The following is an 18509-nucleotide window of genomic DNA, read 5'->3' on the forward strand; positions in this document are numbered from 1 at the left end:
GAAGAGCTCGCCTAGGGGAGACCAAGTTAGTATGAGGATACACAGTCCTACAAGTCATGACTCATGAACTAGCAGGCGAGAGGGCTTGGACAGCTCGACAAGGGTATACTGATCCGGTAAGAGGGTACGCAGGTAGGAGGAGTGTACACTTGTAAGAATATAAAATTCATATTTTAATTATCAAAATAATAGTAGTATTATAGGCTTTACTTACAGCCCAAACCTTATTTCAACATCTTGTTAATGCTTGGTTGGATTATCTTTAGAATTGGTATTGCCTTGCTAATAAAACATTAATGATATATATACACATAAACAATTTTAAAACTTATTAAACGATTTAGAGTACATAACTTGTTAAACATTTGCAAAATATACACAAATCCATCAAAACTCACATTGTTAACCCCTTCGACTTCGTTGAGCAGTAGGGGGTAACTTTTCTGATGGACCAGTTGGAAGTTTCTGTCCAGTCTCTCGTTCAATCCTCTTCTTGAGCTCTCTTAGGATCCGAACCTGTCCCAGCTTCTCTGGAGACAATTTGTCCCAATAAATTCCTGGGGTAGAGATCTTACTTAGTCTTTGAAGAAATATCATGAGTTATGACACCCAATAGTAACTAGTGACACACCCAAACAAGAAGGCACTATTTTAGAAAATAAAATGCAGTGTCAGATAGCACTTTTCACCAACCTTGAGGCTTTGGTATTGATGTGCGTGTGAAAATGACCTGGGTGGGAGTACAAATGATATCAACTGGTACATCATGGATTAACAGCTTCTCAACTGGAATATCATCCACCAATTGGCAGTCATGCACTGCAATGGTAATTCTCATTATTTTATATACCAAAAGTGAAAAATAGTAAATTTTACATATAGCAAGAATAAATTAATAGCAGCACAGCACATTACAAAACTGTGTGGAGGAACTGTGGAAGATATAGCATAAAAGTTATTATTCAGTTAGCATGTCAGTATTAGCGCACGGAAAATTAATTTCAGGTGCTCCCTCTACCCAATTGTTGTCAGTGTCTCAAAAAAAGATCATTTTCACAACCTGAGATCTAAACCTAAAATAATCCTTTTTCCCTTTATATGAAGTAGAGGCTTGAGAATCAGAAGTGAAAACTGAAATAATACAAAACACCCAAGGGTAAATTATTCTCATAAAACAGAGAAAAGTTCCCTTTTTAAAAAGTTAAAATTGAGGTTTCATATTCAAATTTTGTCATACCCAAGTTTGAAACACAAAATTAACATGAATCAAGAATGTACATTATAAGAAGTTATGCTGGCTGTCAGAAATATGTCCCCGAAATGTTCTGGAGAAACCAAATGAATGAAAGTGGCAAGGCTGAAACCAAAATTACCTGAGGTAACAACTTGTGTTGAATCATCGATAGCTCCCATGTACCGCAGCATACCATATTCAAGTTCTGCAAATCCCTGCACTTCAATCTCCTCTTAGTTGAAGGAACATTCAAGTTTAAAGTCCAATTACAGATTAAAAAGGTCACTCTTCAGAACATTCCTGTTGGCAGTTGGTACATATATCATGTCGGATAGAAGTAGGGTAGGTAAACATTTTAATTACATGAGAGGCCTTGCGATAAGGTTGTAAATGGTTTAGGACTGACCTATCAGAGCGTTGGCTAGAAATTTCGTGATATTTTAACAAAAAGCATGTCAAAGCAAGCTTTTAAACCCAGGATCACAGTTTGCCGAGCAAATATCTAATTTTATTGTTCTAGCCTTTTAATGGATATGAGAGTGAATGAATAGGAGATTAAACATGAACCCGAGAAAAGTAAGATGTATAACTATACCTCTCCCTTTCCCAACCGAGCACCAGTTCTCGGGTCAACAGCAACGGATCCAATAACAATAAGATCCACCTTTATCTTCTCATCTAACCCAATTGGCCGTCCATGCTTGGCAACCCCAACAGAAGTGCAGGCTTCCTTGATGGTGCCAATACTTAACTTATCCGACTCAAGTACAGAGAAAAACCCTGTCCTCAGTCGTGGCTGAGGAGTTAACAACTTCTTTCCATCTGCCACAGATATAAGATATTAAAGATACAATTAATAGAGAACCACAAGGAGAAGGAGAAAGAAAAAGAACCGAAGTTTTGAATTAGTGTCTCAAACTCTCATCCCACTAATTGTAACTTCATTAATTTGAGCATAGTTTGTGCTTTAGTCATTTGAAGCTTCTTTTTTTTTTGAAAATATTTGAAGCTTCTTGATGGTATTATCAATGTGCCTAGTTTGAAAGGGGTCTAATGTTCATCTGTCAAAATAATTAGTGCATATATAGTAGGCCCCAACAATCACCAAAATGCAGCTATACCGAACCTATCAAAGTAAACTATAACCCTATCAATGAGGAAAAACAACAAGGATAAGTAATCCTGGAACAAAAAACTTTTGACAACTTATTCATAGGAGTCTCCGTCTTTGTAGGCTGGATAAGTTCAGTAAAAGACTATCATGGTCACAGATACCTTAAATGTCATAACTTAAAAGGTCTTGTATATCTTAATAGCTTAAATATAAGAGGCTTAATTGCACTTTTGGTCCCCCAACTATTGCCTTCCTGCGAAAACCGTTCCCAAACTTCAAAATTAGCAAAAAACGTCCTCCAACTATACCTGTTGTTGCACTTTTGGTCTGCCGTTTGCCTTCCGTGAGAAAACTAACGTGAGAAGCTGATGTGCTCCCTCACGCGTGTCTCACGTGACTTTCTTCAGAGAGCTTGATGACTGGACAAGTCACATGCTTCTCACGTGACTCTAAAAGGGTTCCATGGTGAAGAAGACGATGGAGGAGGGAGATGACCGTTGGAGCCTTTCAAAGTTACGTGAGAAGCATGTGACTTGTCCAGTCATCAAGCTCTCTGAAGAAAGTCACGTGAGACGCGTGTGAGGTGTGAGGGAGCCACATCAGCTTCTCATGTTAGTTTTCTCACGGAAGGCAAACGACAGACCAAAAGTGCAACAACAGGTATAGTTGGAGGACATTTTTTTGCTAATTTTAAAGTTTGGGGACGATTTTCGCAGGAAGGCAATAGTTGGGGGACCAAAAGTGCAATTAAGCCAATATTAGATGCACATGAAAGTCAACACGAAAAGGACAGGGTTAACTCACATCAAAATATTCACTTCTATAGTTCTATGTTTTTTTGTAGACCAAATATATTCAGCATTATGTTAACAGGTACCGTAAATATGACAAGGTCTGACGTTTCCTCATATAAACTTAATGATTAGATATCTAGATGCACTATACAGTCTACATGGTGAGGATTCTCAAAATCGTAAATAAATGTCCCATGACTGCCTAGTGTTTCACAGTGTTGTTAGTAAATCCACAACCAACCAGGACAAAATACAAGCTGTTTTTAAAGTACCTATTTTTATACTGGCATTGAGTTACTTGAAGGGTACATGTGAATCATTCATGGTAGACAAAATCCCGATTTAATCCAGTAATCTTTCGACTAAGCAATTAAAATCTATCCAAAATCCTTTTCAGGCTAAATCTTGCCTTACATGGGATTAAATCACATAATAGCACCTAAATCCTGATTAACCGATTATATGATTAAGTTTGGCCCCCTTCTCATCCTCACTCACATTCGTGAGCCCCCTTTCTCTCCCCCACTGCACTGTCGACGTGGCTCCTCCACCATCGACGGGAGACTGGGACTGGGGTTAGTAAGTCAAGTGGCGGTACCGGTACTAGGGCTGGTACCAAGGCTGGTTTAGTATGGCATTCGTAGGAATTATGAATTGGGTTTTATCACTTATGAGTTATGAGTACAACACTATTTAAATGTTTCTAGTTATTTAAAGTGTTTTTCTTTTGTTATTTATTTTATTTTTTATGCATATATACATGTTTCGGGATACTGCTAAATCTTACGATTATGAGATTTACCATTAACACCCACCTCTCCGATTAAAGGCATAATGCAATACTACCCCACTAATTATGAACATACATCTTTTATCTATAAAGTCTTTTTATTCAATGCTGGTTCTCAATTGTCTATAATGTTAATACATCTCAGACTGAGGAAATAAGCAACAACATCAAAGGAGCCAATCACCCAACTTGTTCATATTTCACAAATAAACCCCACTTCCAAATGAAGTATCTGACCTGAGAGAGTGAGAAACCTGACTTGTTTCTGAGGAGAATCAGGATTAACCTTCACACATTGTGCAACCTGAAACACATCTAGCCCCCTCATCTGCAGAAACCCACATTTAAGAATTCTGACTTGTTAATTCTATCATGTACATCCAGATTTAAAAACAAAGAAAAATTAATGTATTAAATAAAATGACATGAATTAAATTGCGTGGAATTTCATTCTAGTCCATCTTATCATGGAATGAAATCAAAATGTCTCCACTTGCTTCCTTCCTTGTCCCTCCGATAAAAATAAAACACCTCACTGTAAAAAATATTCTCTTCTGTAACACTAATATCCTCCCTATCTTTCTTCTTTTTTTCTTTTTTTGGCTGAGATTTATGCTTTTGTTTTCGTTAAAGGAGGACAAATACAGTAAGAATGAGTAGTTCCTATTATAAACCTGTAAATTCATCCAATTTCCCACCCTTACATTCCTTTCCAGTTTCCACCAACTAATGTACAAGGAGAAATACAATCAGTATAGAATGAAGAGTTTAATGGATATGCGCACTGACAACCAATCACAACTCACAAGGCAATACCATTGTGCTAAAAGTCTAAAACTGAGCAATTTGGGTAGTTTGAATGGGTTTATACCTTCAAAACTCATTACTATCATTATTTAAAAAAAATGGTAAGATAAAAATAGTAAAATATGTTTTATCCTGTTAAAGTGATATAATATAATTTTATTCATTTTTAACCTATAAAAATTATATATGTTACTAACAACAAACTACTTTTATTAAATATGTACTAAAAATGAATAGAGTTTTAGTACCAAAGCATAAAAATAGGGTTTAGCAACTAAACCCTGAGAGTTTAAAAATAAATTAAAAACCAAAAAGGTACTCTAACATGGGAAGATGTAATCCAATGTCTATCTAAAACTAGTTACATGCTCTACATAAATTGATAATTCATAAAGATGTACCAAATTTACTCTATGGAAGAAAAAAAAACAGTTTTAACCCTGAATTCTGTGTTAGTGGAAACAAACATTTTTAGAATTCCATTACCTTTTCAGCGGCAGCATTAGCGCCAACGAAATTGGGGATCCGGTGGTGAACGGGTCGGGGATTTTGGGCGAAATTCTGGGCTTCCATGGCATCCCAAATCCTCTTTCGGATCACCCATTTCCAAGCTTTCGGGTCGTCTCGGAGGGAAGAAGCCTCCGCCTCCATGTCACGGCGAGCCTCCGCGTCAAGGGCGAGCCTCTCCGCCTCGAAAGCCGCCGCGTCGAAGGTCTCGCTCTTGCTGGATTCCAGCTTGAACAACCATCTGCTGCTGCGAGTGCGAGGGTTGAGGGCGAGAGAGGGAAGATTGTTGCAGCGGGTTGTTGTGTTCCAGAGAGAAGGGAGGATGTGGTGGTTGGTTTTAGTGAGCATGGAAGGATACGATAAACAACACAGTGCATGTGAATCCATTTTAGTTACAACTTGAGAGTTGAGAGAGAAAAGGAACGAAAAACATTTTTTTTCATGTTTATTTTCACTGTTAATTGTTTATCGGATATTTTTTTTTACTTCGGAAAATAATTGTTTATCGGATTGAACTAATGCCATTGAGGTACTTAAGAGGACTGACCCCGTTTGAAAGAACATATTTGAGCTTATCTGATAGCATAAGCTCTTATGTCAGTGTTTGAGAGAGCTTATGCAAACAGCTTATGGTGTGAGCTTATTTTCATAAGCTATTCATGATAGCTTATGCTTATGTATAGCTTATTTTCAATTTATTTCAATAAATTTTTTAAAGAGAATTGTTATTCAGACCCCCCACCCTGTTCAGACCCCTCAAAATTGGCGAATTGTCCAAAATGCCCTTGTTTAAAAAAAAACTTCTCACTTTCCCACTAACTCCCCCCCCCCCCCTCTCCCACCCACTTCTTCAAACTTCTGGAAACCCCTCCCCCAAGCACATTTCACTCATTCAAAATCTCCCTCCCTCTCTCACTCATATCCTCCCCTAAAACATAGCTTATGAATAAGCGCTTATGACTATGAATAAGTACTTATGTCATAAGCGCTTATGGTCATAAGCGCTTAATTAAGTTGTTTTTCCAAACAGAGAATGTTTCATGTAGCTGATTGTCTGACTCAACATGCTTCTCGTCTTGGCTCTCATCGATGTGTTTGGAAATCTCATCCTTCATTTACTTTTGCGTCATTGTATCTTGGCGCTATAATGTAGAATTTGTTTTTTTCGTCTAATATTCCTCTTGTAAAAAAAGCAAATGAAGAAAAAAAAGAACTCGTGTATAAAAATAAAAACTCTATATTATTAAGAAGTGTTTATTTTAAGTGATGGAAAGTGGAAACACGTTTTTTAAGAAAACATTGGGAATGGATGTTCCATACTCCCACTTTGAAGAAATTTTTTTGTTTCTATTTAACTGTTCACTTGACATTTCAAGAGAGCATTAAATGATGTTTTTACAACAAATGTCATTGTCAATACAATAAATGAGGAGAGATAACACATACTTTAAAGGGTAAAATAGAAAAATAACCCTCACTTTTTCTAAAAATCAACAAAATTAATCATAACATTAATATGTGTGCCTCCACTCAAAGTGTACAATTAAATAGGAACGGAGGGAGTATTTGGTGTAGGATTGAAAGTCTTGTTTTCTAGTACAAAATATTTCTAAAACATATAATTATCAAAGGGGTTAGATTAAAATTCAAAACGGATTATCGAGCGACACTTACACTTAGTAGGAACAAGTACTCCCAAAAGTGGAATTATAATGCAATAAAATAAGAAAATTAAAACATATATGCTCGCTCAAGTTGTGACATAAAACTCAAGCCAAAAGAAAAAAATCATACTATACTCCAAGAGTCACAAATGGGAACTTGATGAGTCGATCCGCCTACGCAGCATCCACTAATTCGGAACTTAATTTGAAAGCCATATTCCGACCCGGACGTTTTCGGGTTCTTTGCCCCTGCAGGGACGGAGCGAAAGAAGTTTTGAGAATTCAAGAGAAGGTCACGGCGAGACGAGCCGTTTTTCATTAACGATAGGTGTCAAGTGGAAGTGCAGTGATGTATGCAGCTGAGGTATCCTAACAGACCGGTAGACTTGAACCTTGTTCCTACATGACCCGATCAATTCGATCAGGCACTCGCCATCTATTTTCATTGTTCAACTCTTTGACAACATGAAAAAACCAAAAGCTCTGCCCCATATCTATCTAAGGGATGGACGGGCAGAGGCCTTTGGTGTCCCCTCCAGTCAAGAATTAGGGTCTCACAATGAATAGTCAATATACTCTTATCTCATGCCTGTTTCAGTTCGCCAGGTTGTCTCTTGCCTGCCCATGGATTCAGCAGTAGTTCGAAAGGTTGACCTATTCGGGAATCTCCGGATCTATGCTTTGAGCAAAACTATATATTTTCTCTATTTTAATTAGCTCTCCAACTTCACAAATCATAGTTGTACCGAAGTTGCAATATGTGCAACTTCTTGAGTGGTGAACATAGTTAAGAAAGTGGGTTAGCAACACCAAATGAAGTCAAGTCTGTATTAATGAGATTGAAGAAGGGAGGAAAGGCTTCGGTAAAACTCATGCTACCACGGGAACATAAACTTTGTGGAGGTGGTGGGGGTGATCGAAAAATCTTACCTTAAAGATAAAAAGTAAAGTAAAAAAAAACTCACAAACGAGAGAAATATCCAACTAAGTTGGGTAAGAAGACCTCTAAAAGAGGAGGAAGAGGAGGAGAAGCTCACAGTCAGTGGGGATGCTGTTGGGATGTGAGGAAGTGGACCCCACACAGACACATAATGGCATTGGGGAGGGGGTTGAGTCTGACATTCTTTCTACATCTACAAGCTTCATTCTTCTGGGGTTTGTTATCTTTCAACTCTTTATTTTCAACAATAAATTTGTGTTCACATCTCAATCTCACCCAAAATGTAATACCATCCCAGCTACATTTTTTTTCCAACTAACAATTCTGTCAAAAGTGAAAAAATCATTTTCCCCAACCAAATTCATCCAAACATGGACTAAGTCACACCTATCCATCCATGAAGTCCATTTATTAATCACCCTACACGTACACAAGGTTGTCAAACTCTCGAGCTGACTCTTAGAATCTTACGATTCTACGTTTCTAGGTCCCCAAAACGAGTTAACTCTTAAATTGTTAGAGTATATTGTGTTTGTAATTACTATGCTGCTGCATCAGCCTTTGAGTAGTTATGACAGCTGACATATGCAGCTGTTTGTATTCTCCTATTTATGTCAGTTGTTGGTATTCTTATATTTATGTCAGCTGTATGTTACAGCTGTTGGTATTCTCCTATTCTTCTATATAAGGATATCACATCTTATGTAATCTCTCAGATCATCAATAATACATTTTATGTTACATTTCTCTTTCTCTCTTCTCTCTCTCATTGCTTCTCTAATTCTAACATGGTAATCAGAGCTTCAATCAATCCTTGATCCATGGTTGCTGCTCCTGCTTCCGTTGTCAATGTTCTTGAGTCTTTGTCTCGTACTGCAACAATCAAGCTTGATGATTCGAATTTCTACTCTTGGCGTCAACAAGTTGAAGGTGCGATTCGCTCGCATCAGCTTCATGATTTTCTGGTTGATCCATAAATTCCACAACGTATTCTTACTGAAGAAGTTCGTATAGCTGCAACTGAGAATCCAACTTATACGACTTGGATTAAGCAAGATTCCATGTTGTTCACATGGCTCTTGACGACTCTATCTCTGTTTGTTCTTCCAACGGTGATCAACTCCCAGAGATCATCGGAGGTTTGGTGTGAGATCCTTGACTTCTTTGAGAATCAGTGTCGCGCACAGTCTGCTCAACTCAGATATGAGCTGAAGAACATAACCAAAGGTTCGAAGTCGATCACTGAATATCTTCGATGCATCAAGACCTGCATCAAGACCATTGTCAACACTCTGGTTTTCATTGGTGAACCCGTAATTTTTCGCGATCACCTGGAAACCATTTTTGATGGTTTACCTGAAGATTATAATGCTTTAAGCACGAAGCACGATTATCTTCACTCGTGCTTCTTCGAGCACGATTTCTGAGGTCGAAGCGATAATCATTACTCATGATGCTCGCCTCGAACAATCACGGAAACGTAGCCTTAGTGATTCTACTCCTTATGCGTTGCTTGCGCATACACATGCGTTCGCATCGGTTCCTTCTTCGATTTCACCTCAGATCTCCCAAACGCCGCCACCTCAGAATTTGATTGAGAGATTAAGAAGTTGATTGACGAGATGGTGATCAAGTTACAGAAAGGAAAGTGTTAGTATTAAGATGAATACTTGAGGTTTTCATATTTGGGCAAGTTGCTAAGAGTCTAAGAGTGAATGGAACTTTGTTATGGATTTCGATGTTGCATGCTAGGGTTAGCAAGTGAAATTTACTAAGTTAAATGAGAATCCTAGGATTAAGATTGACCTTGTGAGTTGAGAATCACGTACGAGTAAGAGATCTTATGGTTGTAGCTTTGACAATAGGAGTTGAATCTTAGAAAATTGAAGATCTGAAGATGAGTTTTGGGTTAAATCCATTGAGGTATAATATAAGAGTGATCTTGAAGTAAATGAATTCTGAGTTGTGTAGAGTGTTAAGACTGGTAATAAATTGGTGATTCGATTTGTGACTAAGAGAAATGTTGATTTGATGGTTTTAATGAGGATAGTTCCAAAAAGGAGATGACATTAATGGATCGTTAGATTTTAAGATTATCATTTACTTATAAGTTGTTGATCGATTGATGATGATTATGAGGTTGCTGGCATAATGAGCCATGTGATGAGATTTGAATGATGTTAGCATAATAAGTTATGATTGTGAATATCAGGATCGAGTTGTAAATATGGGAGCATGACGACACTTGTCAGGTCGTTCGTGTAATCGATCGAGTTAGGATTTGGATCTCAGTGCCTAGAGCACTAGCCTAAGCGAGGTACCTAGGTTTATTTTAACATGATTGCTAGGTATGTAAGTTTGTTACTGTCTTGTAGGTCACCTTTGAGGTGAATTTGTTGTAACGTTTCCCAGGTTTTGGGATGCGTGCTAACGCTGCTAGTAAGTTGGATGAAATTAGGAGGGAATTATATTCCCGAGTTTTCTCTGACTTCAAGTTTCGATGACGAAACTTTCTTTTTAGAGGGTAGTATTGTAAGACCCACATTTTTAGAATTAGAATAATTAATTAATTTCCGACTCATGCCTAGGTTACAGTGTAAACGTGAGAGGAAACCTAAACGAGTGTTCACTAATTTTAATAAATTAATGAAGGAGAAAGTTCAGGATATGACTAAGAATAGTACTATAGTCGCGGTAGGTTATAGCACGAGCCTTATTCACGTCCGCCTTAGGGCGAAAGCGTTAGTATACGACTAAATTGCTCTTAAAGCACTATAGAAACGAATTTCAAAAATCTTCAGAGTGATATAAGAATTTCTCTTATTTATTTCCACGACAAGTGTTTCGATATGAAACCCTGGAATGTACGAATGTCCGATTCCAATTCTCGGAAGTTTGCCGAAACTGAATCCCTGATAGCTCAAGAACCTTAAAATAAACTGTCGATAAAGACTTTTTCTATTCGGAGCTTCAAACGAAGATTCCACACGTGTATACCGATTTCTTTCGATGTTTCCAATCTTTCTTCAGAAGGAAGTTTCTCCATCCGACGTTAATTGCAAAAAGTAGTTCTGCGGCATATTTTGAAGCAGACTACGTTCAAGTCATTTTCTCATTTAAAAAGAACCCAGAGAAAGTATCGACATTTTATGGAATGATACTTAGCTTAATTGTATAATATGACAACGTCATATTTGTTCTAATTATCTAACAATTATTCTTTAGCTTAATTTCTACTCATTTCTTAGTTCATTGATCATTTTAATGTGCTAAAAGTGATCATAATTCATATATATCAATTATATATTTTTCTCAATTAGTTCCTCATAATTTTTAGTATAATTATATATCAATTATATATTTTTCTCTTAACTCTGTGAGCTAAATTCTTCAGTGTCTAAATCAATTCATACCCGTTTACAAAATATATTTCCTAAATTTAAGAACCACTCATCCTCATCCTCCCTCACTCTGTCGACATCCCTCTCACTCTTTTCTTTTTCTTTTTATTCTCAACTTGTTGCAGCTTATTCTCACCACTCACATCTTCATTAATTCTTTTCTTCTTCTTATATATATGCAATAATTCTTTCCTTACTGAAGCAGCAGCACACCTTTCCATTCTCTCTACTTCCTCCAACGTGAATTACATCACCAGACCATGTTCTTGTTCTTTCTTTCTTCCTTCTTGTTTTCTTTTTCTTCCTCTTGCCGCAGCAACCCACAACACGCACACCATGCCTTCTCATTCTTCCCATCACCAAGTCTCTTTTCTTTTCCCTTTCCTCACACCCAAACATGGCAGCACCATCATGAAAGCCACCAACACCATGCTATACTTCAGCTTTTTCACTACACTACCACCCATCACCATTCTTCTTCCTCTAGCTACCAAGAGCCATGGCACCATGCTGTTTTCTTCTTCTTTCTTCTTGGCTGGACAACCAACACCACCACGGTCCCTCCTCTTCTCTCTAACGCACCACAATCAACCACCATCACCTTCCCTTCCTCTTCCTTTCTTCCACGCGAGCCACCGCCTCTTCTGGTTCAAGGTCGCAAGCAACAGCCACCAACCGAGAGCACCATGGCGAGCTCCATGAACAAGAACAGAGGAAGCAAGACGTGAAAACAGAGCATAACGACGCGCCGTCGCCGACATCGCAAACTTCGACCTTCGATTCCGGTGTACTCGGACTTCCGTTCACAGCGAGGTTAGTCCCATTGGAACCCTTGCGGCGTCCACAACAAAACCCATATTCCGGATCATCGCTCCGTCGCCGTCGAATGCTGCCGCTGCCGCCTTCGGAGCCGCTTTCCGATCAACTCTGGCGACCGATGGAAAAACAGAGTGCACCACGACGATCCTTGCCGCGAGGAGAACAATAGCCCTCAATCAATTTCAGTTTTGGACAACTTTTGTCGGCGAGCTCCGCCGACCTACAACTTGACTTTCTGAGCAAACCGTCGACTTTTTGGGGAAACGGACAGCGCCTTTGAGTTCCTGACCTTGAAAGGATGAAGAAACACTATCCCTTTTGTGTCTCTAGCGAAAGTTCCTCTGTCAACCACGCAAACCACAACTTTCTCCGGCGACTCTTCGCCGACAAGCTTTCAGAACTTGGATTTTGGTACGAATAACGGGAGCGTTTGGCGACAAAGCCAAAGGACAAAAGGAAGCAAGCTTACACGGGAAAACAAAGATGTGCTCGGATCGGAGTTGCACATCAGTATGGAAATTGGCTAAGGTGAGGGCAACTTACCTTGCTAGCTAATGTTTTAGGCGTCGATCAATTCGACTTAATTTATTGTTTATGCACTTGATTGTTGATTGACTGGGAAATGTTTTCTGGAGGCTTCGGCCGAGTGAACTAATTGAGACGTGTGTCTCCGTTTTCTGAGGCTTCGATTGACATTGTCGATTGAGATTTACTTATCGTTTTGATTGTTGTTGATTGATTCACATGCTATGTGCTATATGGTTAATCATAGGATGTGTTGTATGTGTTTATGATTTGACTGTTGTTATGTTTGAATATTGAACTGAGCTATATGCCATTATTTCTGTTGAGTTTACAATGTCTTGCATATGCTCTATTGAATTGTACTGACTTGAGATAGTACATGATTATATGATTTCGGAGTGTGGGAAAACGTGATGTTATGCATTGCTAATGACGAGGTTTGGGAAATGTTAGGCATGCTCTAACCTAAGGTCTAAGTCATTGCCATTTTAGGATCGAGACCTTCTCGGAAATTATTTGGGTTTATTGGGATCTTTCGACTTATAGAGTTTTGAAACAAACGAAACCAGAACTTGTTGTAAATGAGATTCATAATACACTAATCAAATATAGAACACTTTTAAATAATGATGATAACCTCTTGAAAAATACTTAGGATGTGAAAATGGTTTGGAAAACAGGAAGGGTCGACAATCTAAGTGTGAGGAAAACCTTGAGTGCGATAACACATTTTGCTCCTTTAGCGGTTTATCTAGTCATCCAAAGGATGAGCCAGAGATGATTGGAAAGTCCCCAAGTGCGAGTGTGTAAGACCCAGGATTTTAGAATTAAAATAAATTAATTAATTTCCACCTCACGCATAGGATTCTGTTTAAGCGTGAGAGGAACTCGACTTATGTTTGATGTTCGGGTTAGTATAATGAGAAAGAAATTTCAGGGAATGACTAAGAATAGTTATATAGTCACTATAGGTTATAACACGAGTCTTATTCACTTCCGCCTTAGGGCAAAAACGTTAGTAAATGGCTAATCTGCTCTTAAAGCACTGTAGAAACGATATTCAAAAATATTCAGAGGAATATAATAATTCCTCTTATTCCTTTCCTTGACAAGTGTTTCGACACAAAACCCTGGACTATACGAACGACCGATTTCAATTCTCGGAAGTTTGCCGAAACTGAATCATGATAGCTCAAGAACCTTTAAGTAAACAGTCGATGAAGACTTTTTCTATTCGGAGCTTCAAATGAAGATTTCACACGCGTACACCCATTTCTTTTGATGTTTCCAATCTTTCTCCAAAAGGAAGTTTTGTCATCCGACACCAACTGTAAAAAGTAGTTTTTCGGGTAAAATAGATTTACACCGACTTTGGATCGTTTGCTTTAATTCTGAGAAACCTGTTTTGAGTTCTGGAATTCCGTCGCCGGATTCTATCTTATAATTCACCGAGGAATGCACAGGAAAAATCGGAATCACGAAATTTTCATTTTTCTGCGTTTTCCATCTCCTATAAATAGCAAAAAAACTCAAAAATCTCTCCACCATTGCAATCCAAACCCGCGAGCTTCAAGAGGAGAAGGAGGAGGAAGATTTTCGTCGTTTCTTGCCTGATCGTCGCACTGACAGTTGCTATACGTAGGCCTCGAGGTATTGATGCTTTTCCTTACCTCTGATCGTAAATTCTATCGCTTTTCTCTATGTCTTTCTGTGCTCAAAGTTTGGAGTTTTTTGTAAAACTGTCCAAATAACTTGATCTCTCTGTCTAAACTTATTCCCTGCATGCCCAAGAGCATGTTTAGCGCATTACATTTCGCCGAATCTCGCCGAATTGCCGCCGAGTTTCAATTCTGCTCAAAAACCCATTTTTGACCAAAGCTTCGCCCATTAGACTTAAAACTCTCGACTGAGCTTAGCGTCAGTAGGATTAGTTGTCATAAACGTCGTTGGTGACGTCCCCATCTAATTTGTTTTTCGAAATTCCGATTTTGAGTTTCCGAGCTAAAAATCTTGACCAAAATACCCCTGTTATAGTTTTCGATCCGATAATTTTTCTGAGAGTTTCCCTGGCCTAGATATCGCCTAAGAATACCTAGGAATTTAATTAGATCGAAGGAAAAGTTCGGAAACCCTATTTTTGAGACTGGCCGAAACTTGTGTGTTAGGGTACTGTGTCCAAAAATAATTTTTGGGTCTGTATGACCTAAGCCATTGCGTAGCTCTTTCAATTGTCGAAATTTTGGCGTTGGTTTCGTGTCATTCCGAGTTCTGTAGCTCGAGTTATACGCATTTTAGCGAAAACATGTCTTATTGTCCATTCGTGCCTAAATGTCGAACTCTAGAGCTTCGAAAGCTTCTTTTCGGGTTTTCATAGTGTTATTAGTTGTTTTGGTTCTTAGCGACTAAGCAATGATACTTTACTTAAGGTTTGGAACGAGTTGAGCAGAGGAAAGAGACTTTGGAGCAATTGGTGAGGTTTCACAACTGAGGAGGACGCCCGGGGAACTTGCTGGGTTCGGGAGCCTTATTTTGGATTGGACTGGGATGTTGAGCTTGGATGGAGAAATTGGCTAAGGTAAGGGTAACTCAGTTTTAGCGCGTCTTTGAGTCTTGCATGCTTTTATCGCACTGCATGCGTTTGAGATGAAGGTGTTTAATTTGATTGGCAAGTGATTGAAATATTTGCATGTTTTGCAATGTTGTATGCTTGCTTATGTTGAATGTTTTCTGAGGCTTGTGCTAAATGTTTTCTGAAGGCTTGATAAGTACCAAAAATACCTGATTTTCTCTACTAATTTGGGTACTTTTCTGTTCTAGATGTGTACATTATCTTCCAAATTATCCCTCAATAGGTTAATTTAGTAAGTAGATAGTTTTTATATAGACAATATATATATATATATATATATATATATATATATATATATTAGCTTTATCATTTAAGCTCTTTGGTTTTATTGTAGGAGGAAAGTCAAGAGATCCAAACAATTTCAAATCAAAAGAGCTACAAATATTGAAGTTCGCTTAAGCCAAATGCTGGCTCGCTTAAGCCAAATTATATGGCAGTAGCAGTGGCAAACATATTGATCTTCGCTTAAGCCGAATGTAGCCTCGCTTAAGCCAAATTACATGGCAATAACAGTGGTTCTGGAAGACAATTTGGCTTAAGCGAGAAATGGTCTCGCTTAAGCTGAAAGAAGTTACCTGAACATGAAGAAACCTCCTCGCTTAAGCGGAACCTTTATCAACTTAAGCGAAACTGTGCCCTGTTTATAAAAGGCTCGACCAAGATCAGAAAGGCAGCATCTTTTGACCTATTTTGGACTTTTGAGAGAGAAAACTTCAGAGAGAAGAAGGGAGGAACTTTGGGAGCTTTGATTCACCATCCATCAAGCTGGAATCATCACCGAGGACGGCACGGATCATAACTTTCGTCTTAATTCTTCTTGTAAGCATAGCATCCATGTCTATGGATAGCTAAACTTCTCTTTGTTGGGATTGGGTGTAATACTTGACTTAAATGTATCCATCTTAGTTCTCTTTCATATGAATCTATTTTATCTCTTGATTTCAATGATATGATCTTGATTTTAATGCTTGTTTTAGCTTGATCAACTAGAACATGATTTGAGATTTGATATGTGAGTGAAAGCTACATATTTGAATTAGATTTAGGTTGTATCATCTAATTTACCTGATTGCTAGACATAGGGTTAGGTTTATTAGTCGCTTAACATCTGAACTCATTACGTTTTGCTGGTTCATACACAAAGAAAAACAAAATTTCCATTTAGGCTCAAAAGGGGATGCAATTGGAATTCCTAATCAACGGTCAGCTTATTTGGCCAAGTAGCTTATGTACACTAAAGAACAAAACTGCCTTGATCATTTTCTATCATTCCCATGCAATTCAACAGTTAGAGACTCAAACAAGTAAAACTGTGCAAAACAATGGTGAACCTCTCGAATCTCACCAAGTGTTTGGCTACACTCCTCACTAGGCTTAGGAGTCCCTGATTTGAAGCATTTTCATAATGAGCCTATGACATTCACGTGAATGATGCATTCACATATCATATAATGGCACCAAGTGAGTGCAATCACAATGAACTATGAACTTTTTTTTTTATTTTTAAAAAACACACATCATGCTCAACTTAGCATTTCATAGTCCATGCTCATTAACTAAACCAAAAGCCAATCATTTGCAATTCAGAACAGTGAGCAAAACAAATTCCTAACCCAAAATCCAAACATGTGCTAGCTGTTAAGAACAAAGCAAAATACCACGAAGTAAAACCAAGTTCAAAGCAAAATAAAACTAAAAACCAAGTAAAGTACTAAAGTTAGAAAGCTGATTTGACAGAAAATAAAAGTGAACTTGGATAAGTGGCTGTAGCCATCAATCCTCAGCTCCATCCTGCTCCTGATCATCAATCATGTAGTCACCAGCAAGCAAGTCAGCTGCTGCAGAAGTAGTAGCTCCATTTCCATCTCCATGTCCAGCAACTCTTGGTGACGGAAGGAACTGTTCTTGGGCACAAAATCTCATCAAGAGGAATTGAAGTGAACAAAGCAAGTGGCCCTACTGCAAAAAAACAAAGAGGTGATCTTTCTCGTGCAGGAAAAAAACAAAGAGACTGTGCAACCTCAAAGGAAGATTCTCCAGAACAATTCGGGAAGAGGTTCCAATCTGATGAAAAAGTTAAGAGATACAAAGCTTTCTCAAAAAATAACTTTATTCCAGAGAGAAGAGTAGAACTCCAACCTGGACAATATGATGATTTCCAACATGAGTTATAGAGGAGGAACTGGTTAAAGCTTGCTTCACTGCCAAAGCACTTCAACCCAAAGGTTGTCAAGTACTTTTATGCTAATGCTTACACATTAGGAGAGGAGGGGACAAGAGTGTCATTTGTCTTGGGAAGGAGAGTTCTTTATGACCAATGTTCTGAAAACCGAACCGGACCGGCCGGTCCGACCGGGAACCGGACCTATAGCCGGTTTGGTTTGGCATATTAGACCACTTGTTACAGAACCGAAAGTCAGACCGGAGAACCGGTCAGAACCGGATGTGAACCGGTAAAACCGGACCTGAACCGGTCAACCGGACGGTTTACAATTTGAAAGAAAAAATAGAAAAAAAGGCACCACCAGCAAGATTCGAACTCACAACACATAAGTGCCACTCCATCTTATTCAAATTAATTGCAAAGAGATATATTTAGCATATGATTTAACGGACGTTTCCCACCAAAATGAATTTTCTACCCTTGGGCTTGCTTGCACGTGTAACAGAGAATCAGAGATACTACTATCTTTTCAACAAAATACACATGTTAACTATATGTTAGCTTTTTTTTTATTTGGATATATTGAGAGATAAGTACACTATAAATATTAAAACACATGTTATTATATCATTTTTTTTATTCTAAACATTGGGTTCATTCAAAAAAAAAAAGTTAAACATCACTTGCCATTTATAAACGTAACTTGCACAAACTTCCGAAGGTACCACCCGTTTTTCTTTTTTTTAATATTACTCAAACATAGAATATTTGTTAATTTTATAAAACTTAATATATATTATTTTGTTTGCTTGATATCTATTATAATATTACATGTAATCAAATTTAAATCTAGGTATAAATTTAAAAGTTACTATAATATTAGTAATAAATGATATTTTAAATATTATTTTACTATTAACGGTTCAACCCCGGTTTGACCTCGGTTGAACCTTTAAACCTTAAACCAGTACCTTCACCGGTTTAATGATCGGTCCGGTTTTCAGAACATTGTTTATGACAGAGCAACAATCAGTGCTTATCTAGAGGATCATTTGGGTTTGGAAGAAGCAAAGCTGTGTGCCTACCAAAATTCAATAAGATCATCACCGCCTAGTTTCAAT

The 18509-nt window shown here is 38.0% G+C and overlaps 1 protein-coding gene across 1 annotated transcript; it reads right to left on the minus strand.

Moving 5' to 3' along the window:
• Positions 1–283: 283 nt before the first annotated feature.
• Positions 284–5655, minus strand: LOC130738141 (5-formyltetrahydrofolate cyclo-ligase-like protein COG0212). The gene is made up of 6 exons (XM_057590053.1): positions 5226–5655; positions 4170–4260; positions 1830–2056; positions 1374–1449; positions 694–819; positions 284–557 (listed from the first exon to the last, which is right to left on the minus strand). Exons 1-6 carry the CDS (start codon positions 5631–5633, stop codon positions 403–405), a joined length of 1083 nt encoding a protein of 360 aa, XP_057446036.1. The 5' UTR covers positions 5634–5655; the 3' UTR covers positions 284–402.
• Between the last annotated feature and the right edge of the window lie 12854 nt (positions 5656–18509).

The sequence above is a fragment of the Lotus japonicus genome, chromosome 2 (genome assembly GCF_012489685.1).
Source record: "Lotus japonicus ecotype B-129 chromosome 2, LjGifu_v1.2".
In the NCBI taxonomy this organism is placed as follows: domain Eukaryota; kingdom Viridiplantae; phylum Streptophyta; class Magnoliopsida; order Fabales; family Fabaceae; genus Lotus; species Lotus japonicus.